Below are 23,993 nucleotides of genomic sequence, written 5' to 3' on the forward strand. Positions count from 1 at the left end.
AGTATTATATGAGGTAACTTTGTCCCCTAACGTATCGTCCAACTAGATCAGTTAGCATGATGCTTTTTTCAAAGTTAGTATTTGGGTTGTAGCGCAGCCTGGACCGCTTATGATCAAATCTGTTTGGTAAGTGTCTTAAGCTATAATAGTAATGCAGTGGTACCTTAACTTACAAATGCCCCCGATTACAAGTTTTGAAGTAGCAAAAATGGGACAGTTAAGTTGCTGTAATGCTTTGGCATATGAGCAAGGTCAGCGAGCCACAATTACACATTATAACCATGTTCAGTGTCTACACAGAAATGAACATCATGAATTGCTAATAATAACATAAAAATAATAAATTATTATCAAATGTGTATTTCTAATTGTTGGCCCTATGTATTAATCACTCCTAAAGAAGTAGCTCTCAGCTTCAAAAAGGTTAGTGACCCTTGATGTTCAATAGTTACTTTTTAAGACGTATTTCTTATAGTGTTGCATAGAATTTAGTTTTCTGTTTTTTGTTTGTTTAACTAAAAACAAAATCTATATTTTTGGAGGGTGCTGGAACAGATTCATGGCATTTCAGTTGATTTCAATTGGGAAAATTGATTTGAAAGGCCTTTAAATTGAATCACAAGGTTAATGGACAAATTTAATTCACAAGTCAAGGTACCATTGTATTTGGTTTTAAAGGTAATTAAACAAACTTGCTCACACGAAAATCTCACAGTTATGACCTTTTGAAGGTAGGTGTTGAACACTGCCTGTAAAAAGCTGGATCCAGCATGATGGCTTTCTTTTGGCAATTTTGTAGTACCTCTGTGTGAAAGAGGTTTTGTATCCAATTGTGTGACCAATGGATGATAAATTACAAGTGTTTCAATGCAAAAACATGGTTTCCTTGCATGCACACGATGTAAAGACCATTCTTCTGTTCTATCCGTCTTTTGTCTAACCACTGAGGTCTCTAAATGATCTTCGATACAAGCAGTGCACCAGACCAAGCCAGCCATTTTGATTCATTAGGCCTCAGGGTTCATGCATTCTACCTTTTCTAACATGCTTGTTTAAATAGGCTTTTACACTAGGGAAGGTTAAGCACGGCTCTCAATGCAAGTGAAAGAAAATGCAGTGAGCGAATAAGACCTCATTCATAAAAAATAAAATAATAGTTAACCATGAGCAAGTTCTTAAACTTGCAATGTGGTGCAAAACAGCCGACCACATCCAGCTATTAAGTAGGCTATATCAATATCAAATTAGATTGGGTTTATTGAGAGTGTGCTGAAGCAAAAGGCACTTAAATGTGTCTATCATTTCAACATTATTCATGATAGTAAAATTAAAAAGTGCACATCGGTAAATAAATAAGCATTCGGGATAAGACTCGAGCTACATTTATTCACAACTGCATAACAGAGAATCCAAGTGACACAAATTAAAAAAAAAAAAAACTGCAACTCCTTGCCCTCTAAAAGTGTACAGTATATGAGTATTTTAACTACAGTGGTTGAAATAAATTAATCGGTCCCCAAGATAACTCCAACAAAAAATTTTTTTTTCATGTTTTTAATAATAACATTTTGAGTGGTGAGCATTGTACTTGATAAAAACAAAGTAAGATCATCATTAAATACTAGAATGTAATTAATTAAGCAGAATGTGACCTAATGCATTTATATTAAAGTCCCAAAGTCCCAATGATCATCGTCACACACACATCTGGGTGTGGTGAAATTTGTCCTCTGCATTTAACCCATCCCCATGTGATTTTGATCCATCCCCTGGGGGAGAGGGGAGCAGTGAGCAGCAGCGGTGCCGCGCTCGGGAATCATTTGGTGATCTAACCCCCCAATTCCAACCCTTAATGCTGAGTGCCAAGCAGGGAGGCAATGGGTCCCATTTTTATAGTCTTTGGTATGACCCGGCTGTGGTTTGAACCCACAACCTTCCAGTCTCAAGGCGGACACTCCACTACTAGGCCACTGAGCTGGTCATTGTACTATTACGGGCATTGTATTTCTGCTGTGTGTAACTTGGCCACCAGGTAGAATTATAAATCAGTGACATGCTGATTTGTCAATGAAATATTTCATAATATATACTATTATATAATAATTAGCTCTATAATATTTCCAGTTTATGTATGTATTAGCATTACGCAAGCTGACTTTAGGGCAATACACAATGTATATTTCTCTTTGTCACACGCAAGCAGCTACAGTAAGCCTAAACTAAAATCCTGATGCTCACACAACTGGGCAATGTTTCTGACATCACCAACTAGACCACACCCCTTAAAAGCACATTCAACACTAGTTGTTGTTGAGGCTCAAAGTGCATTAATTAAGATGTATAAAACCAGTGGGAGGATTTTGTGGTATTTGTTTTTAAACCCAAAAGTATTTTCCAATGTAATGTGTTGTTTTTTAACAAGTACAAATGGTTTTCCTTTAAGCCACATGCGGTTGTGCCAGTGCTACTTGTCACTTTTGCAGCCGACATCCCGTCACAGATAAAATAAAAGGCGAGAAAATGACAGGCTACTTCCTGCTAAGTAATGCACCGTTGGCGCTTTGGAAGCATTTAGCGGCATCTATCTACTAAGGGATGGGGGTGGCGTTTGACTGGATGAATGCATTCTGTCAGGAACAGAGTGGCAAGACAAGGTGAGTCAACCGATCGTCACACAGGCGGCCATCTTGTGTCTATTCTGTGTGATTGACTGGCCGGGAGGTGAAGCATGGAAGGCTGCACTCCTCCCAGGCACAGTCGAGACTCCCTTCACTAGTCTTTTTGTGTCTGTCTGTGTGTCTGTGTGTGTGTGTACACAGCAGATGGTTGTGTGTGTCTGCAGGTGTTTGTGTGTGACCTCTGCCATCGGCCTCCGTCTGAAAAATGTTAGCTGACAGATGGCTCAAAGTTGATTTACTCTCAGGCACTTTGTTTTAAGGTCCCTTTGGCACTTTAGGGGTAATATTTTATTCAGTCGGTTGATTTTATGATGATGGCTGCGTTTGATTTCTATTATTAGTACTGTAAGAAAGGCTGCATGTTACAAAATAGATAAGAGAAGTCATGTTTATTTCTTGTGCGTTTTCTTGACGGAATGGTGTCATATCAAGGCAGTAATTTTTCATATAAAACTTGGCATTCAATCTTAATGTCATCATTGTCCCCACGGTATCAAAGATAAGCGAACCAAAATGAGCACGTTCATGCAGAAGCTGCTGTAGAACGGAGCTCACGGCCAGACACTCACGTGCAGACTCAACAATATCACTCATGGACAAATGTGGTTAAAACGCTACATTAATTGGTGGAGCAACTGTGATCTCATTTTCAGTTGACAGCAACTGGCAAAATGGCCACCACCTGAGATATGGATAAAAACAATAATATTAATCAGAATGTCATGTTTAGACTAGTCGTGGCTGCATAAAACATTATATTGTAAAGAAAATGTGGTACCTGACTTCCCCTTTAAATAATAACAAATGAAAAACAATAATTGGTTCATGAACAGTAATGTTTATCAATGAATACAGCAGTGTGCATGTATATAAACTAGCTTAATTACTTACATTCTCGATTTTATTGCTAGCCATAAAAGAAACAATCGAGGAAATGGGCGATTTCTCTGTGTGGAGACGCCTTGTCGACAACAGAGAAAATATGTGCTCTTGCCAGGATTGAAAGGAAAGACAACAGCACAAATACCAATAATACTTTTGTTGTGTGTATCTCTGAAGGCCCAGCACATCCCACTTCACAACAAAAGTCAAAGTGGTTTTGCTGGTCACTTGAGAATAGGAAATAGGCCTAAAAAGACAAAGAACCACAGGCAATTGGAAAAATGTGTGGCTTTGTGTCAGATTACAGGGGGGCATGGATCCTTCTCACCTCGAGAGCCGTCTGTTGCTGCAATCCAGCACTTTTGCTCGCCACCTCCACCTTGTCATGTCATTACCTTCTAATGGCAGCTTTCGGCAGGGGGGCACAAAGACTTTGTTTTTGCTTGGTCATTGATGCATGCGTCCCCCACAGAGCAGGCTGAACATTTAGCTTGCTTTATAATAATACACGTTTGGTCATTTGCATCTTTTTTTTCTGTTTCCTGACGCCATCTTCCCTTTATTCTGTCTTTCAGGAGATTCGAAACATGCACAACGAGCAGCTGATGGGCATCCGGCGTGAGGAAGAGATGGAGATGTCCGACGACGACATGGAAGAGGTGCCGGACAGCAAAGATTCGGAGGACTCGGGTATGCCCTCCATAAATATTTTCTGGATGAATGTGGTAAACGTTCCCGTAGACCAGGCCTGGCTGATGACGCGTAGTTCTTGGCCCGGTTTTATGTGGCGCTTCAAGTCCTTCCCACACTTACAGCAGCGTGGTTAACCCCATTCATTGTTGATGTTGTACAGAGACTGAGATCAACCTGAGTCAAATTCCTTGTTTGGCATGCACAAACTTGGCTAATTAAGCTGATTCTGATTTTGATGTGGTGAGAGGCACGGTGCTGCGTGGATGGTGGACCTCTCCTTGCTCACTGTGAAGGGTCTGGCAGAAAAGTATAGCCAAAGTTGTTCTTTAAGTTTATGAAGAAGCACCGCAAAAAACAAGCAAAGAAGTTTAGTTTGTCAAAACAATATGAGAAGCATTTCAGATGCTGATTTTTAATTATCTCTTGTTATCCTAAAGAAGAGCAATCACTGACAAACACTTTCAGATCTTCATCACCTTTTAGGGTAGCGTGTGAAGCTGTTTTGCGTGCGCAAATATGTGAGAGTAATGTGTGAAGCTGTTCAAAGCTGCCAGCAGCTGTCAGCCCAGGATAGAACAAGGTGGCCGTTTGCTGAAGTAACAAAAGTGGAACGGTGCCGCTAAATCTGCCGTCCTAACTTTAACTTCCTCCTGGCCTAATAATGGCCCTGATTTGCACTGATTGCTAACAGAACAGCATGGCTAATTAACATGGTTGTTGCCACGCTGTTTCATCTATTATATAGTAACTCCTTTTTTTTTTTTTTTTTTTTTTTTTTACTTTCACAAACATTTTTCCTGTTCGTTCTTAATTTTGTTTTCTGTAGCACCTCTCTATGCAGCAAACAGAATTAGCTGTGCCTTTTGCATGCTTCGCATTGTTATATCGATTTTTTTTTTTTTTTCACCAGAAAACATTACACCCTCAGCTTGTCACATCATCTTTTATGCAACAGGGGCATTTTATTTGTTTTTTTTAATACTCCCAAAAACTGCCTTTCTTTCTTTTACCCGCTATATAATAGTCCTGAAATGTCCTCTTTGCTACATTGATAGCTTGGCTAATCAACATATAGATAGATGTATGTATGCAAACAAAGTTGTATACTATACTCGACATTTCGCAAGCCTTCAAGTCGGTCATTGTGGTAATGAGCGCTTGCTGTCAAATGTTTGGTCTTCCCGCCAGATGCTGGGGGTTCACCGGTTAACTTTCCGCTGTTTCTATTGACATTTAAACACATCACCCAGCCCCACGATGACCCAAACCCCTCTTTAGGCGGCGATCGATCAGCTGTGTCAGACTCCAAAATAGAAAAGCGTAAGCTCCATCCACATGTGCATGTAGGGTGAACCATAACATGGATGCCAGCGGGTCGATAGCGCCTCCCGTTAGATAGCAAACATTCCAAATCTGCCCAAGGGTTTGACACGTCTCAGATCAATGCTTCTCACCTCTAAACCTGCCAGAAGACTACAGTCATGCCCAGCGAGTGCTCATTAACGGTCCTCGACGCAACACTCATAAATACAAATAACAAATGGAGCGCTCTCACTCACAGGTTGGCTTTTATCTCCTGTTGGTGGGCTTGCACTTCCCCAAAGAACTTTCCCCACCCCGTCTTCCAATTAACTTCCCCGGAGACAAGCATACAATATCCCGGCCTTTGATTTTGTTCGATAGGTCGTGTCATATGTCCAGTGGGGATCCAGCGGACAAAACGCTGTGGGATTATCGCATCTTTTTTCCCACTCGCTAATCTCCTGTTGATCATGAGTTGTGAAGGATATTGAATTGAAGGTGTCTGGGATAGGCTCCAGCTCACGACAAGCGATTCAGCAAAGACATGAATAGATGAATAGATTTTACGTTCTGTTTTTCTGAAGCATCTTGCAGATGTTTGGCGCAGACATCCATTAGGAAAATGAACAAATCGCACTTAAACCATTATATAATTATCAGTTTTACCATGTTCCAAAATATATATTTATGCATAAAAAAAGAAACATTGTCTGCGTTGTTAAAATGGAAACTTGTAATTGCCATATTTAAAGTTTGCATAATCTAGTGACAGTCAAATACATTAACAGACTGTCGTAGTATTTATTTACCGTATTTGCCGGTGTACAGGTCGACTCGGTGTATAAGTCGACCCCCTAAAATTCGACGGAAATTTACGATTTTATGATATATCCTTTGTATAAGTCGAGCTCAATTGTTGCATTATATTAAACTTCAAAATTTAATATGCGAAATTTATTGACGAAATGTGTTCAAATTCCGGGAGGCCGTGCGCATGCGGCTGTTTATAAGCACCGCGGAGGAAGGAGATGGCGGCCGGCGAGCTCGCGCACGCCGCCCGGCACCAACGGGAGGCCGGAAATAGCTCCAAGCCGAGCGGATCGGCACTTTATAAGCACCGCGGAGGAGATCGCGGCGCCTCATTCGACTTCCAGCAGCCGGCGAGCTCGCGCACCCGCCCGGCACATCCGGGAGGCCGTGCGCACGCGCCAAGTGGCCAAAAATAGCCCCCGCCGAGCGGATCGGCTGTTTATAAGCACCGCGGAGGAGATCGCGGCGCCTCATTCGACTTCCAGCGGCCGGCGAGCTCGCGCACCCGCCCGGCACATCCGGGAGGCCGTGCGCACGCGCCAAGTGGCCGAAAATAGCCCCCGCCGAGCGGATCGGCTGTTTATAAGCACCGCGGAGGAGATCGCGGCGCCTCATTCGACTTCCAGCGGCCGGCGAGCTCGCGCACCCGCCCGGCACATCCGGGAGGCCGTGCGCACGCGCCAAGTGGCCAAAAATAGCCCCCGCCGAGCGGATCGGCTGTTTATAAGCACCGCGGAGGAGATCGCGGCGCCTCATTCGACTTCCAGCGGCCGGCGAGCTCGCGCACCCGCCCGGCACATCCGGGAGGCCGTGCGCATGCGCCAAGTGGCCGAAAATAGCCCCCGCCGAGCGGATCGGCTGTTTATAAGCACCGCGGAGGAGATCGCGGCGCCTCATTCGACTTCCAGCGGGCCGCGCACTCGCGCACGCCGCCCGGTTCAAATTTTCTAAGTGCAACACACAATGAGATGCATGAGAAACGGCCTTGGTTACCATCACATTTGAAGCGATGAATACGAAGTTAAATTTTATGACTCGGTGTATAAGTCGAGGTCGATTTTGGATCGAAAAAGGTCGACCAATACACCGGCAAATACGGTATTTATTTATTTATTTCCCACAAATTTCTTTCCCGTTTCTTATCAAGTTCCTTTTGTATGGCAACATGTAGCAGACTAGCTAGGACAGAATTAAAAGTACTCTGTTTGTTGCTGCCGCATTGTTAAGTCAATACCAACTTTGTTTCTTAACTCACTCTTACTAGTTCTGGCAGCCTGTCTAAGCAGCAAATTAGCTAAGCATAAATGAATTGCACTCTGTACTGGTTGTTGCCTCATTAAATAAAGTATTCAATGCAATGATTGTTTTCCTCCAATTACCCACAAACCTTTCCCTTTCTGCTTATTCTTTGTTTTAATTTCTGTGGCAACCCGTCGAGGGAGCAGACTTTTTTGGGTCGTGCGTCTTCTGGCAGTGGCTGCCTCCATGGTTAAATCGATGCAAACTTTGCTCTTGTTCTGTTAACTCTCTTAAGATTTCTGTAGCCCGTCTAAGCACCAAACTAACCAAGCGTTAAAACCCCTGCTAGTTTGTTGTTGTAGCTTTTATGCCAGTGATTCTTAAATTCCACTAGTGGTACTTGAACTCACTTAAGAGGCAATTGAATCACTGTCTATGTACAGTTAATTGTATTTAACATTTTAATACAATTTTGCTATCTTTAGCTATCGTGTTAATGTTGAAACGGTGCATAATGCTTCAGATACTTGCAATGATATCACAAACAGACCGCCTTTCCTACTGTACTTTAATGTTGGGACTATTTTTTTAAGTGTTACGCAGTATTTTTTTTCTGTTTAGTTAAAAATACTTTCACAAACGTTGCTTTCTTCCTGTTAACCCTCATTTGCGTTTTTATGGCAGCCCATCTTGGCAGAAAACAAGGCTGACTATTCTTTTGGTCAGTTGCTGCAAAATTGTGAAAGCCATTAAGTTTTAAGCCTTTGCGACAACACAACATACTTGAACTATAGTGTATAGTGTGCTGTAAATAGTGTTTCCATCATTCATAGGAAAGGTTAGTTCCTGACTTTTGATGATAATGAGAATAGCAGTGAGGTACCATCCGCCCATCTGTCACCTATGTGCATGACCTTTGCACAGGAGCTTTTCCCCTTGTCTAGGGTTTAATTTTAAGCCTTTTGATTACCCCCCAGGAAGTCACCAGACCTCCCCTATTTTCTTTCCACCTCAGTGTTGTTATTATTATAATTATTATTATTGTTGTTATTTTTACCAGCTAACAATTCTTCAGGCAGTCGGGTTTCAGCACATCCAAAATGATAGCAGGCCCTTGACAATTTTGACAATGTTGCTGTTTGCTCGCAAAAATTTTTTGAATTTGACTGTTTGACCACTCGTCATTGTACCGCCGTCCTGTTGACGTGTGCGCAGGCGTGTCGCAAGCTGAGGCCTTGAAGGAGGAAAACGACTCACTGCGCTGTCAGCTGGATGCCTACCGGAATGAGGTGGAGCTGCTCAAGCAGGAACAGGGCAAGAACCAGCCAATCAGGAGCGAGGAGGACAGCACGCACACTCAGCAGCTCAGCTTTCTGCAGCAGGCGCTGCAAGGCATGCAGAAGGTAACAAACACAGACGTATATGCCAGCCAGACAAATATGAACACCTATGGATGAAGTGTAGTAAGTCTCCCAATAATCTTTCATGAATATTTTTATTAATGTAAAAAGAACCCCCAGAACATACAAACTAACCCAGAACCTCTTGACGATGAGGCAGATATACTAACCACTAAGTTATGGCGGAGAAGGAATTACCCCACTGTATTATGGAACTATAATCAAGTAAAACTACTCACTCTTTGAAGATGAATGCAGACATACGTATAATGAAGAGGGAACAGGAAGGAATTGGTGCATCCTCACTATCACCGAGTGGCTATTTGTTGGGGTTTTTTCATAAGCATCCAGTAGTAGTTTAATTCATTCTGTGACCACGTTTGTAACGTAGAACACTCCTCTCAAATAATGTTTTCTCATGAATGGAACTGGCAATGATAAAATTAATACATACATTTTTAACAGGGAAAATAACAGATGGTAGTCATTCTTCACAGAGGATGTATAATTTATGCCTTGAATACTGTAGTTTTGTCCTTCTGCATGTGTTGCTGCACCATTTGTGATCAAATACATATTGCTTAAGTAATAAGCACAGTCAATTGCAATGCTATTCATTAGCATTTTTTCAGCATTAAGCTAGAGGAAGGCAAAGTTGTATGGTTGTTTGAACGCACAATGTGTCATTATTTTCGGTTTATGTTCAATTTGGCGGTTAACTCGAAGTGGGAGTGTCATAAACAGTGTGAAGCCTCTTTTTTTGAAGAATTGTTCATTATCTACTGGTGCCGAAACAAAAACCTATTTCAGTCAAAAGTCTGTTTTGATTTCAAATGAATCTAATCATTTCATTTAAAATGTGCCATCCTTTAATTTTATCACACCCTGTGTATTGAGATACAATTCGATATTTTGAATTGTTTGTTTTCCACTAATATTCTAAAGCCCTATCCTTAATGTTTCATCTTTTGTCTCCCATCATGTCTCCTCTCTCGCTGTCTCTCTCTCTCTCTCTCTCTCTCTCTCTCTCTCTCTCTCTCTCTCTCTCTCTCTCTCTCTCTCTCTCTCTCTCATTTTCTCTCTCTCTCTCCAATCGTGTCCTGCTGTTCATGTCCGCACGCAGAGTAATTACCTTTTATATTGAGCAGGTGAATGGATTGAATGAATTGGAAGACTGTGAATTGGTCTCCCTCATATCAGCATCTCACTCACTTTCCTTCTGCTGAAATAGCGAGTGCAAAAGCACTCGCCAAGACCCCACCACAATTCTCATGTCTCGAAAAACATCTCACCACGGGAGGCCCTCCTTTTTCCTATGATCAGAATATTTCTCAACAGTGGGAGAGAAATTATCTGCTTTCTTTATGTTAGCAATTTGCCATGTTGCTCAATTAAGTCGGACTCCTGTTTCTTTTCCGTCGTCACATTTTGCCTCACTTTAGTTTCAAACCCTAAATATTGTTCAAGCAATAAGTGTTTTTCTTGTATTCTGTTCTTGTCACAGCAACTCCTGAAAATGCGTGAGGAGCTGAAGCAGCGGGAGTGTGAGCTGGAGAAGAGTCTGGAGGACAAACAGCAGCTCAAGCATCAAGTCCACACCCTGAAGGAAGGACTGCAAACCTTGCAGAAGACGCAGGTAACACACACATAGACACGCACACACACACACAGACACACACACGACCACTTTCAAAATAATACACACGGCAGTTATAATCATAATTAGTCATCAGAAATACTTTAGGAATTGTACAGGCAAAAAGTAACCTTTTAACATGATTAACCGTCATACAAAAGTAAAAGTTAAAAGATAAATTTTCATCATTTTGATGATTGTGATGGCCACTGTACACACTCCCCAGGGCTCCCATCACTTCTGTATGCTATTTGTTTACCGATGTTATAAGTTCCGTTTAAGGCATATTTTCCTCAAAAATCTCAAATGTGTAATCAAATGGGGAGCGTGCGCTCTTTTGGCATCACAAGAAGCTAGCTGGCTCATTTGACTAACCTCATACTGGTGCCATCAGACATACCCAAAGATGTCTTTTTCTTTTGGCTTTATTTCTAGTGCCGCATGACTGAAGCGAGCACAGCGAGGGTGCCGATTTGCCGCTTGAGTCTTCTAATGTTCTTGTTCCACTCCCAACGAGCTCCACTTTGTGCTTTTTTTCCTTTTTTAAAGACGTTTGCAAATGGACGTGTATTTTCCTGCACTTTGCTACCAAATGAGCCGGTTCATTTGCCCACGCCATATCTTCTCTCATGTAGCTTACATAACCTCGCGAAATCACTTGTGGCCTTATTTAAGTGAGTGGTTTATTTGTTTTTGTTTGTTTTTTTTGGGTCGGTCGGTCTGTCGGTCTGTCGGTCTGTCTGTCTGTCTGTCTGTCGGTCGGTCTGTCGGTCTGTCGGTCTGTCGGTCTGTCGGTCGGTCGGTCGGTCGGTCGGTCGGTCTGTCGGTCTGTCGGTCTGTCGGTCTGTCGGTCTGTCGGTCGGTCTGTCGGTCTGTCGGTCGGTCGGTCGGTCGGTCGGTCGGTCGGTTTCTTTTGAAGGGTAGAGTTGCTATTGTTTCAGAGGATGCTCTATTTCATACTAGGATTTGAGCCCCCCCATAAAAATACTAATTCCATATATATGTCAAGGATAATTATGTTTGTTTGTTTGTTTGTTTGTTTGTTTGTTTGTTTGTTTGTTTGTTTGTTTGTTTGTTTGTTTTCTACAAATTTCAAACTGAATGATATTACAATTTCATTTTATTGTCAGCTAAGAGTGTAATTGCCCAAGTTGTTTTTTAAGACTGGGAAATTAAGTAAAAATAACAACCAAGAATCAAATTGTCTCAATTCAACTTTGTAGATAACATAATGAGGTGAATAACTGACAGACATGAAGAAAAAACTCAAATGTTGCAAATGAGCAAGCAAGCAGGGTTTACGTGGAAACATTTTTGGTATTCTGATTGAAATCATTCCGAATGAAGATCTCTCCTTTTCATACTCCACTCCGTTAATCGTTAATGTTACTGACCAAGACAGATGCGAACGAAGCAGTACATCGACGCTCCAGATATGTATGTAAATCAGCCTTAAATTGTAGTAAATCATTAACTATGTCAAAAGACTCCTAATGTTCAGTTTCCTTCTTCATTGTCATCATTATTCATCCTGGGATCACCTTTGTTACTCCAGTGTCTGCCCTTGAGACATGTCTCCCATCCAAAGGGCTTGATATCGATCGGCGACGGCCTGCATCGTTGAGAGAGGATGACACTCAATATTTTGTCCATCGACTCGGGTTTTAGGTCTTGCACTTGCTTATTCTTGTGAGAGCAATGGCCGGCGTTAAAAGCGAACCGAAGCGTTATTGTTATTACAGTCCATGTTTGAGTAGGTCTCCTCCTTCTGATCAAGCCCAGGGACAAGCTTGTCAATACTGCATTAACGCCACTGGAATTTATAATAAATGCAATCCCCCGTACCCGCTGAGAAATATGCTAATTAAATTCCAGCATTGGGGCAAACATGAATCGTGAGAGGCACCCTCATTAATGTGAGACAGAAAAATCCATTCCTGGGTGTGCATTTCCCTTAAGATTAGCCACTCTTGTTGGGTGATTTGTCATGTTGACGAGATCTTTTCCAACCATCGACTGACCGACCCCGACGTTATGGCTATTCCCGTCACTGACCGTGGAGTTGGCATGCATTCATTTTTTTCCTCAGCGCACTGCTGACTCTCAGCTTCATCATCTGACCAAATATGTTTGAATTCATAAATATTAATATGCTACAGTAAATATTAGATACCAACCATCTGCACGGATATTGCACATTTCTTTGACATTGGTCAGTCAGTTTGTTAGTAAGTCACAGTATATGTAGCCACATCGGGCACATCCGGAAATTCACTCTGAACCCGTGCAGTTTGTGTGTGTTCGGAGTGGTAAGTGCGCTCCGCTCCCATTAATTTCAGAACACAGCTTATGTTCAAAACCACTTAGCAACTTGTGCTTGAACTGCTCCCATCTGTACCACTTGATGTACTGGCGCACCATGTACCCAGTTGGAGCGTCTGGTGATAGCACTCCTCTTTTTGGTGCATTCTTTAAACTCCCGAACGGCAAATTCGAGCAACAGTTAGTGCCCCCTCGGAACATATTTCCAAATGTGCCCTAGTTCGAGACAACAATGCAATTAAGTCCTTTTTATCATTATTATTCTTGTTCTCGCTAACTAGTTGGGTAGCAGGATTTCTCAAAAAGAATTTTATTTGCTTGGTGTAGTGAATGAGAACAACTAAATTAGGAAATTGTAGAGACTGTTAATTACTATCATTTTTCAATTCCCCTATTAAATAAATGAATTCCGGTGGCAAAATTTTGTCCGGTGTCTGTGACATCAATTTAGATTTGCGAGGGATTGTGATTCATACAATGATGTGAATGCAGCAGCCCATGCCAGCATTCACCAGGATAATCAACAAAATAACGAGCCATTATTTGGCCATCCAAACATATTAAACTTAAGTAAAAGCAACAAAACCACCAAGGACCTACCTTATCTATAATTACAGCATCTGCGGAAAAGCAGCGTCAACGAAAGAGAACCGCTCACCCTCCGTAAAACGAGAATGTATTTCTCCACATCATTTTACAACCTTGGAAATACTCTTACAGGAGTGCACATCCAGCGCCTCATGTCTTTGTTATTGTGTTGAAGCTGGAACGATCCAAACAAGACGACAGAGGCGGCGACGAGGCTGCTAATCAAACCAGTGTAAGTGGCAGCCGTCCTCGCTTGGCTTTCCCTTTGCGACATGACATATCATTCATATCCGCTCGCATTAGTCACCCAATAAAGTCGCACACGTGCGTAATGTGTGTTGGGGATCTTGGGGGGCAAAGGAAGGCTTCAAGACAACACCACTCGGCAGTGTTGGGAAGCGCACAATATTATGTAGGACGCCAAACACAAACATTATTTATTCCTTGTCTTTTTTCTTTTTTTGCCACCTGTCACAGCTCCAAAACAAACAATTTGATCATTATTCTTCCAAGTATACTTTCTGTTTGTGTGTGTGCGCGCGTGCATGTGTGTGTGCGCCTGTGTCGCTCCAGGCAAAGTGCTCTCCTCGCCTCATTCCCCCAATTCTTTCCTCCACGTATTCGCATGCTGATTGTCTCTTTGTCGTCTGTTTCTATTTCTTTTTTATGGTTGCCTATTTACCTTCTTAGCTAATATGATTGGAAATAAGACATAATGTGTATTTATTTCAAAATTCCAAACCTTTCACAGAAATCTAAATAATGCCTGTGACATGTTCAGGTGAAATACTCTAAAGCAGGGGGTCACCAACATGGTTGTCATGACAACCAAGGGCGGAGCTAGCGCATGGCGCCTAAGCAGGTGGGCTCATAAACAGCATAGTGTCTGGGAAAAAAAAAGCAAACCCACTAAAGGCATCATTTGTATTTTCACTCATGAAGGCACCACCTGTATCCCTCTTATTAATTAGTGTGCGTATCTATTCATGTTGCAATGTGGAGGTGGTATTATGTAAATTTGTCCTACAGTGACGCAGCAGTGAGACAAAATTCATAATAGCCTACTCATTGGCATTTTTTTCCAAAATAGGCAGCTCATAAACAAATTACATGGCTATTTAATTTCACACGGTTATAAAATACATTTTGCGTTTCCCATTTAAAGTGTTTTTTTTTGTTGTTGTTTTTTTTTATATACTATATGTGTGTGTATACAGGAAAGTGCACCGTTATCCTGCAGTCAAGAGAGGGAAGGTCCTACAGAGAGGAGGTCCCCGAGTCCGGTTCATTCAGAGAGAGAAGCCGTGCTCGTCGGTAAGACCCAGAGGGACGTTTCTTTTGCAGTTACACTACTACACCCTTAAAAATGCTGGGTTACAAACAACCTAATTTGAGTTAAAAATTGGACCGAAAATTGACCCAACTTCCTGGGTCATTTTGTTTTTCAATGCGTCACTGAAAGCACAGAGAATGTTGAATGTCAGCATCCACACTTGTTTGGTGGCCACAGCACATTGCTCGTGTTCAGCTATTTGCTACAAGGGACGTAATGTGTTGTCCTCGCCAAAGAGCCTCAAGTGGCGGCGGTGGCCTTGGTAGACGCCATCGGGGTAGATCTCTTAATGCTCCGCAGGTGGTCGGTATGAGCGGAGTGGGTGTATGATGGCCCCCCAGGGGCCATGTGTGAGCAGAAAGCAGATGGTTTACTTTCACTTCAGGGAGAGGTTATCTTTGATGAGGCCTTGGCGACAAAGCCGCCGTTAAACACTTGCACTAATAGTTTTCAGCCACAGTGTAAAAGGTGGAGGAGGTGATGCCACCATTCTCCTACACAGTATAAGTCATGTTTTTATTGTTCATATTAAGATGCAACCTTTTTGTGTCCTACCTCAGGGATCATTTCCACATTCCTGCACGTGCATCCCTTTGGAGCCAGCATTGAGTACATCTGCTCCTACCTGCAGCGACTCGACACCAAGGTAGGCACCACCACATCATATCCAGATGCAATGCGAGCATGCTAACAATTGCTATGCTAACATAGAGCAAGATTGAAACCTGAGTATAATAAGCATGAATGTTTTTCAATTCATTTGAAAGAGTGCTAATGAAAATTGTGTCATTGTGGAAAATAATAATAATAGGAGTTGTTAGTGGTCTAAATGGAGTTTGACATGTTCCTAGTAGTTTGATCGTCTCAGGTAGCTGAAATAAACTAAAACTGTAGACAACAGTTTAAAGAACACCTCTCTGACAGTATCAATTCAAAATGAGCATGTCATACCTCCACCAAGCACAAAGCAAAGGAACAGGTTGCATGGATATATTAAAAAGCAAATTATAAACGAACATGTGAATCATTGTAATATCATCTCCAAGCAGCTTGAAGTTCCCTTGACTATGGACGCACGTATTCACAAATTTAAGCTCCACAGTAGATCTGCGATACAAAAACTGACGACAATTTGACAAGACGACTTTTGATGTGCATTACCGCCATCTACAGGACCGGAGTCTCTTTATCGTCAAGTGGTTTTGATTATGTTGTCTCAAGGTGAAAATGAAGTCAAATTGACCAACTCACAAAGCCAAAAATCTTATTGATCGTGTTAAGAAAGCATATACCCAATGCTGTTTCCCTATTAAGAGAAGTGGTCATTAGGAAATGCCTGATAATTGCACCCAGATTGTTTGTGTAATGCAGTCAATGGATGGTTCAGCCCCAGTCACTGTCTGTGAATAGAGGTTGAGAAAGTGCCACTTGAAAAGAAACTTCTTCAGACAGTTTGTCTTCGTCTCCCATACTAAAATGTCATCGGTGAGTGCGCCTTGCACGATCTGGCCGGTCGGCCCATTTCCCCCGATGCCGGAACATATTAAAAGCACGTTCGTCGCTGGCTCAGACGCCCGCTAGCCAAACAGCGGCATCAATCCTACGGACGCTCTTGAGTTCCTTTCAGTCACGTCACGTCTGCCCGAGTGCCCCTCTTTTATTTCCGTCTGTCTGCGAGTAGTGTTTAAGACACGTTATTACTCTACTGCACAGACTGTCCGTTCTTGCTTTCATTGTTTTATGCCCAAATTCTCTACCCCCCTTAATGCTCTGACAACCATACATGTTGAGGCACTTTGACTCGCAAGTTTGATTCATACTGGGATCCACCCAGTACGTAACTTAGTTTACTCGCGTATCAAATCAATATTTACTAATCTGTTGCAGCGCCACAACATGGAAAATGTTCACTTTTTATTGCACATTCATTCATCTGTCACGTGCATGCAGTTTTTTTCAATCAGCCTGGAAAATGATAGTGGCAGCATGTTTCTCCATTGCTGTGTCACACACATGTCCAAGAAAGAACACAAGTCTTTTCTTCAATTGTGTTTATTTGTTGCTGCGATGATACGTTTGGCCGCCCACGTTTTGTCTGCTCTTCCCACACACACTCCAGTGCACACACTCATTAGGCAGCTGCATGCACATTTGTCAATATGCCTGGCTAGCCTCCACCTACAACAACAACAAGTGGAAGCCGAAGAAGCCAAGTCCGCTCTGCTTATCTGGTGACATCACACGCGGTGCTGTTGTGTCACGACACAGCAAGCAAACGCGCAATATCTAACCAAGCACTGGGTCCAAAAGGGACTGAGCCAATAACCCAGCACATTGGGTTACCTGGTGATTAAAAATAATTGGTGACCAGCTTCACCTCATCAGTCCGCTTAAATCCACTCTTCAACCCAAGGCCCAGAGCTACCCAATCTGTTTTAAGATCATATCTCACTGGGTGGCGAAGGTTTACGAGTGTCTGCATGTAGCCAATGCGCTACGGTGGTGGGTTAGCATAACAACCCAACATTTTTTAGTGGCAAATATTTTGACAGGAGTCCCCACCTCTGATTTTGATTGCCCTCTCTGTTCTTGTAGATCAACCCAACTGAGGTGGAGGCACTCCTTTCCAGGCTGCCCTGCACCTTCCGGCAGGAGCTGACGGGCGTCGGCGCCAGCCTGGAGAAACGTTGGAACTTCTGCGGATTCCAGGGCATCAAGAGTACGTAAGGGCGCGCTCGTGGAGGGAGCGCCCAAACCCTCCACGGCTGTCAAGACGACACCTCTGCGCTTAAAGGAATGTTTACTTGACACGGCCCAGACTCGCCGGGAGTCAGGGCAGACGAGTCACTGGATTCGGACGAGAGTGCAGCCCAAAAGGATTGGGCATCGAAGCTTTCTGAGCCTTTCTGACAGGTCTGAGCAGGACTACACAGGGCTACTTACCTGCCACGTCATCAGGGTCAAACTCTGCAAACCTCCAAAACCCTGCAGCCTCCATCCCTCCTCATGTTTTGTTTTATTTTATTTTATTTTATCCTTCCTGGTTTGTAACATACATTCTGGAGAAAAAAAAAAAAAAAATCATGTATTTCTTCATTTTCTGTAAAGGCTGTGAAAAGTTGCATAGAATTGTTGTTATATGCTGTACATGCTTGGATTGTATTTTTGATTATAAAAAGGGAATTTTCATATGACACTGTTTTGGTGTGTGTTTCAGCTTCAACTTCCGGGGTATCAATTTTGTTAATTTTAACAGTAGAGTTCTGCCGTGCATACACTCATACACGCGCCAAAGGTTTGTTTTTTTATTATAAAAATTTAGTTTTGGGGTTTTTCCTCATAATTTAAAATATTATTATTTAATATGTAATTATTATTTTAAATGAATACGCTGAAAAAATAACTCTTCACACACTATTTTAATTAAATTAATTATGTCTCAAATCCTTAATGAAATAGCATTTAATTTATTTTTTCTCATTGAATATACTAAAGATTTTACATAAATACAATATTTTTATACTCAAACAGCATGGACACAAATAAACTTACAATTATTAGGCATTAGGTATTCTGTAGTTGAGTGAATAAATGCCGTTGCTCAGCTAATCAGCATTAGATTAGTGTGGTTTCACACACACACACACACACACACACACTCTCTTTTGTGTCTAGTATTCATTAAACAGTTTGGCAAAACTTTTGTGAACTCATCTGCTAGGCCCTGACGAGTGACTCGGTGCCTTGCGTCACGGCCGCAGCCTCCATGGCAAAAACAAGGATGCTAATGGTGTCTTCTCTTTTGTGTTGACAGCCTACGGGGCAATTTAGGCCTTTTTGTAGGGCTGCTGGTGTGCACAAAAGCATTGCGTCGGGCATCGCAAGAGAATGCAGCAAACGGACTAATTAAAATTCCCTAGAACGTCGCTCTCCTCTCCGACCATTGATGTTTGTTCGTTTAAAGCCATTAAAAACGTGTGAAGCTGCAAACAGTGCGCTCCAATGTCACAACGAAGGGCACCCGCATGCTGCTTCTCCCATTTCCAAACACCTCCTCTCCATGCAGAAGATGACTGTAATTGGATGCGCGGGATTCCTTTGGGTGGTTTTATGATGTGGGAGATAGCCTTAATTACCTCCCTGTCTCGTCCTGCTTTCTGACGGCGTTCTCATCGACTTCATTATGACCGTCTCCCTTCAGCGAGCACATAATAGGATACTGCCTATGCCTGGTGCCATGACACCTAAAATACCAACAACAATCACCCCACCGTGCAAAGATGCTAATGCAAGCGCCTTGATGAGGCAGGGATCCTGCAAAATTTCCCCAAAATGCAGAGACATGCATCTCTTACCCAGAATCCAACAGGGTTGGCCGCAATTGTGTGAACTTTAACAAGGCGACAGCATTCTGCAACATCTGGTGTGACATGTAAAACTGTCTTCAACACAACTGTCAGGTATTAAACTTCACAACCTATCGTCCTGAAGTAACAAAGCAACCTCAGACTGTCATGCTGCCATAAACCCGTTTGCCTGCAGGCATGATGTTCTTTTCATCATGATGGAATTCCCTTACCCAAGCTCAACAAAAATTGATCCACATGTCTTTTATGCTGCCAATGTGGGACATTGCTCCAGCTGTGTGCTTTCAGACACCCACACAAAATCCCCCAATCAGATAATTTGATGACGTCAGCACCAAGCCTGGTGTGACGCACTATGTAAAATATTGCTCTTAACACAACAGGGCAGGAGAAATGAGAGTGAGGTGTTAAACTTCATAACCCTGTCGTCCAGGTCTTGGAGGCGCAAAGCACCGTCAGACCATTACACTTCCACAGGCATGTTTAACTTATGCCAGCACTTATTCTGGTGCGATGCACTCAATAAAATTATGTCTCACCATTAGAGAGGGAGAAGTGAGTGTCAGATGTTAAACGTCACACCCTGATTCAGTTTTCTAGCTGTGTTAGGGCTTTGATAACACCTCCTAAGGCATAAGAAATGTCTCATCTATAAGTGGGAAAATGCCACCTTTAAACTGTGGAAGGTACTGCAAAGATATTGCAAAATACTGTCTTATACAGCTCCAATTTTATCTCTAAATGTCAAGAATGACAAACTTTTGTCTTTTTGTATACTTAACAATGCCACGAAACAAAATTGAAAAATGCCAGCTTGGAAAGATAGGGTAAAAAGGTCCTCCTGAGATTCTACAAAATATATGCTTTATCTGCTTTGAAGCTGTAAGTGTAAAGGCAAACTTAAAATTATTGTGTCTTCACATGGAACATATGCGACTAGTATGTGCTAGTAGTGCTAAACTGAAGTGTCCAGAGCTAAGCTGCACCAACAAGCCAAGCTAAGCATGTGTGTTTTAATATTTGTCTATTACTGTGCACTCCGTCTTCTGAAAAATCAAAATGATAGCTTAGTGCGTCGACAGCGCCTTCTGTTGAGTATTACTTGTACTACGGTGAGCGTTTCCTCACATCCTGCGCAAAAGTTACCCAGGGTTGTTGCACGCGGACTACACAGCATTTCCACATCTTTCTGCAGTCATCCTTTGTGGCAAAGATGTCACAATCAGTCAATGTCTTTGTCTTACACAAGCCCAAAAAAGTACTGTGTAGTGGACTTCTTTGTCCATTTGCTGACATGTATATTTTCGTGCTTTGTGGAACCCCCCCCCCCCCCCCAAGAATTCATACTAATACAGGTCGTTACATTTTACCCTTTATTCTAAGAGGAGATGTTGACAAGGTTTACACATTTGCTTTTTTTAATAGATCCAGTCGGTTAGGTTTAGTGCATTTTATTTTCACTTTACTGGGAATACTTGGTTTAAATTCTACCAGGCTAACAGAGACTAAAAATAACAAGCCTGCATGTGATTCTCTGCAACAGTCTGTCATTCAATTTCATGCTCTTGCTTTTAATCGACTACTTTACGCTTATTTTATGATAATTTTACAATAACATTAGAATACGTACATTCAAATTCGGATGATACACAGGCTGAAACAAATACTATTGACAGAAAGAAATTGTGTTGTTGCTATGGTGACACACCCAGGCAGTCAGATCAGGTGATAGACATAGCCATTGCATCATATTCCATTCATTTGCCTTAAAAGACTGGTTGCTTTCTCAATTCGCGTTGGGTCATTGTCCACCTGCACTGTGAAGTGCCTGTGAAGCAAGTTCTGAAGTGTTTGGCTGAATGAGCAAAACATATTGCTCGAAACACTTCAGAAGTCATCCTACTGCTTTTGTCAGCAGTCATATCATCAAAAAATTGGTTTGGAAACGTATATCTTTGAATTACTTGTAAATAACAGATTGGATTTTTTGTAAGATTGGCAATATTTTTCTTACTGAATTGTGAATCGTGGGCTATTTTCTGAACAGGCTATATATGTTAATCTTTTAAATACATTTACAAAGAAATTAACACAAAGTTGCTCTCCCATTGAATTGGGACTTTTTTCAGAGACACAAAGTTGCTCTCCCATTGAATTGGGACTTTTTTTCAGAGGTGTAAAGTCAAACTAGCATTGTTTTTTTTCCACTCATGTTGCACTTATTTGTATTATGTGCAAAGTGTGTTTTTATTGTTCTCATGGTGATTATTATTTGATTTGTGCTATGAGAGAAAATGCTCGAAATAAGTTTCATAACTGTAAAAACTGCTTTACTGCTTACACTAGAAATGTTGGAGTTGCACATAATAGTATCATGTGGGGTTCGCTTCCGCCCTTTCATTTTTATAACATTGCATGTAAGCTGAATTCTCGCCGTATTTGTGAGTTCACAAAACCTTGAAAATCTATCTCGTCCCGAGCCTGCTGATTTTCTCTGAGCTGATCCACTGGTGGTACAAAAACAAGAAACGCTGAGGTAGGGGAAAATAAACAAACCAAACATGGTGACATCAGTAGACAAATGCATATTACGCCTCACAGTGCAGAGGAGGTGGGTTTGATTCCGGCTCCTGCCTTCCTGTGTGGTTTGCACGTTCTCCCCGTGCTTGCGTGGGTTTTCTCCGGGTACTCCGGTTTCAGTTTCCAAATACATGCATGGTAGGCATTAGTAGGCCGACTGAACACTCCAAATTTCCCGTAGGTGTGAGTGTGAATGGTTGTTAGCCTATGTGTGCCCTGTGGCTGGGAGAGGCTTCAGCAGACCGGCAACCCTCCGTGAGGGCAAGCAGTTAAGAAAATGGATGGATGGATGGATGGATGGATGGATGGATGGATGGATGGATGGATGGATGGATGGATGGATGGATGGATGGATGGATGGATGGATGGATGGATGGATGGATGGATGGATGGATGGATGGATGGATGGATGTTATTGGTCGTGTGTGTGTTTCTAGTGCTCCCTGCATGTTTAGTTTATTGTGGTTACTGCTAAAACTTTGAATGTTTGTATGTTTGCAGAGCTCATACATCTCTGTCAGTGCACAGTTTCTGCCATTGTGGAGTGTATTTCTTCAACATTTATTCTCTATGGCTGCTTCACAATTGATCGATCGGTTGAGCACTAGGCGGTGGGAAACAAATCAAATCGCATTTTGACCCGGCGCCCTCCCCTTCCCCTCGCGCTGGTGATTACGTAGCCCCCTCGTCGCGACTCCGCCCTCTTTGTGTCCAGCTTGCACTTCCTCATTCGCGTGACGTTGAAAGCCGTCACCAATTGGCTGACACTCTGTGACGTCGACGTGATGTCGGGAATTCCTCTCCCAGCGGAGCTCCGATAGTCGGTGAAGCGGAGCTTTGTAAGGAAGTGGCACGTACTGTATCCACGTGAGACGGGCGGATAAGTTGATAATGTTTTCCAGGCCGCTCTCCCATCCTCCCGCATCAGACGCCGCAGCCTTTTTCTCTACCTGCACCTTCAGTGAGCCGGAAGATGAGTTTCAGTGTGCTCCCCTCGCGTCTCTGAGCAAAAAGCTAGTAAACTAGCAAACATGGTCATTCTCATTCGCATTGGATGCGCGTAAACACAACATCTGAGAAGTGTGACCCAGCCAGCCCAACATTCACGTAAGTGTGTTGACATTTTCACTTTGTTTTAGTGACTAATTGTGACAAAACAGTCTAAGAATTCAAGCTCCTTCATTGTGGGACAAGGTCAATGTGAGACTCCTGTTGTAAACTAACAAATTGGACATTTATTTCTACCAAAAATGACACAAACTGCTCAGTTTGTTAAAAACACAATATTACTGATTACAAAATCATGCTGGTAAAGTTTTGTGTCAGTGACCTTTTTTCTTACCTGATGATGCATTTTTCTTCCCAAATGCATCATAGGTGCATTGCATTTTCTCTTGACTTAGGGCAAGATTCTCATCTGTTAATTCCAGAGTGCATTATGAGCAAGAAACAGACATTCAGACTCACATTACACCAATGGACAATTTGTAAAGTTTTTAAACCTTTATTGCGCCATGGCACATATTTTACATGAGAAAAATGTCACTGTATGCCACCAAACAAAAACAGCATTGGAATCACATTAATTGTTGTGCCTGCAGACAAGTTGGGAATCACTGACTCTTCATTGAAACTAACATGTTGTTGCATTGTGGGAGGAAGTCAGAATGCTCGGGAAAAAAATGCACGCAATTAAGATTAATATGTACTTTTCGTAAGTTCTGTACTTTGACAGTGTCTGAATCATTTGTTTACAAGGTCCATGTCATTTACTGAGATGAGCATTTGTTGTTATCTCGGCGCAGCATGAATTTAGCTGCGCTTTTCGTCAGGCGAGCGAGGGGCCTTGCTTTTTTTCTTCAGGCTATTGCGACTGCAATGAATGGGCTTTTGAAAATAGACATGGCCTTTTGAAGATAGACATTAAAAAACTGTTCATATGACTGTGGTCAACATGGAAAATATAAGGTGTTCTTCACGAAGCTCCAATCGCACTGTTCACACGTGCACTGCAATTGGAAGTTTGTTGTATGTATATACGTATATAAAAAAAAAACTTTGTATTGAGTATTATGGTCTGAAATCTTTTTCTCACAAAAATCTAATTTCTGATTTTATTTTTCATCTATACTTGTCAAAACAATTAACAATAAGGACAATATT

General features: G+C 42.1%; 2 protein-coding genes across 9 annotated transcripts in view; both read left to right on the top strand.

Annotated features, from left to right (window-relative positions):
* enox2 (ecto-NOX disulfide-thiol exchanger 2) overlaps positions 1 to 18,077 on the top strand; it is a 158,288-nt gene extending 140,211 nt beyond the window's left edge. For 7 of the 8 annotated variants that reach the window (XM_049747624.2, XM_049747891.2, XM_049748128.2 and 4 more), the window contains 7 exons: positions 4,136 to 4,250; positions 8,820 to 9,007; positions 10,509 to 10,640; positions 13,726 to 13,782; positions 14,768 to 14,864; positions 15,444 to 15,529; positions 17,479 to 18,077. In XM_049747624.2, coding sequence (XP_049603581.1) covers positions 4,136 to 4,250; positions 8,820 to 9,007; positions 10,509 to 10,640; positions 13,726 to 13,782; positions 14,768 to 14,864; positions 15,444 to 15,529; positions 17,479 to 17,610 — 807 coding nt within the window. In that variant the 3' untranslated portion in view covers positions 17,611 to 18,077. The remainder of the gene's footprint in view (positions 1 to 4,135; positions 4,251 to 8,819; positions 9,008 to 10,508; positions 10,641 to 13,725; positions 13,783 to 14,767; positions 14,865 to 15,443; positions 15,530 to 17,478) is intronic. The other variant, XM_049747543.2, reaches the window with a different exon arrangement.
* Positions 18,078 to 22,598: 4,521 nt separating this feature from the next.
* Positions 22,599 to 23,993, top strand: part of wu:fb13g09 (ATP-binding cassette sub-family C member 5) — a 37,983-nt gene continuing 36,588 nt past the window's right edge. Inside the window, exon 1 of the mRNA XM_049746481.2 lies at positions 22,599 to 22,937. The gene's annotated coding sequence lies outside the window, so the exon portion shown is untranslated. The remainder of the gene's footprint in view (positions 22,938 to 23,993) is intronic.

This window comes from Syngnathus scovelli, chromosome 1 (genome assembly GCF_024217435.2).
Source record: "Syngnathus scovelli strain Florida chromosome 1, RoL_Ssco_1.2, whole genome shotgun sequence".
Classification (NCBI taxonomy): domain Eukaryota; kingdom Metazoa; phylum Chordata; class Actinopteri; order Syngnathiformes; family Syngnathidae; genus Syngnathus; species Syngnathus scovelli.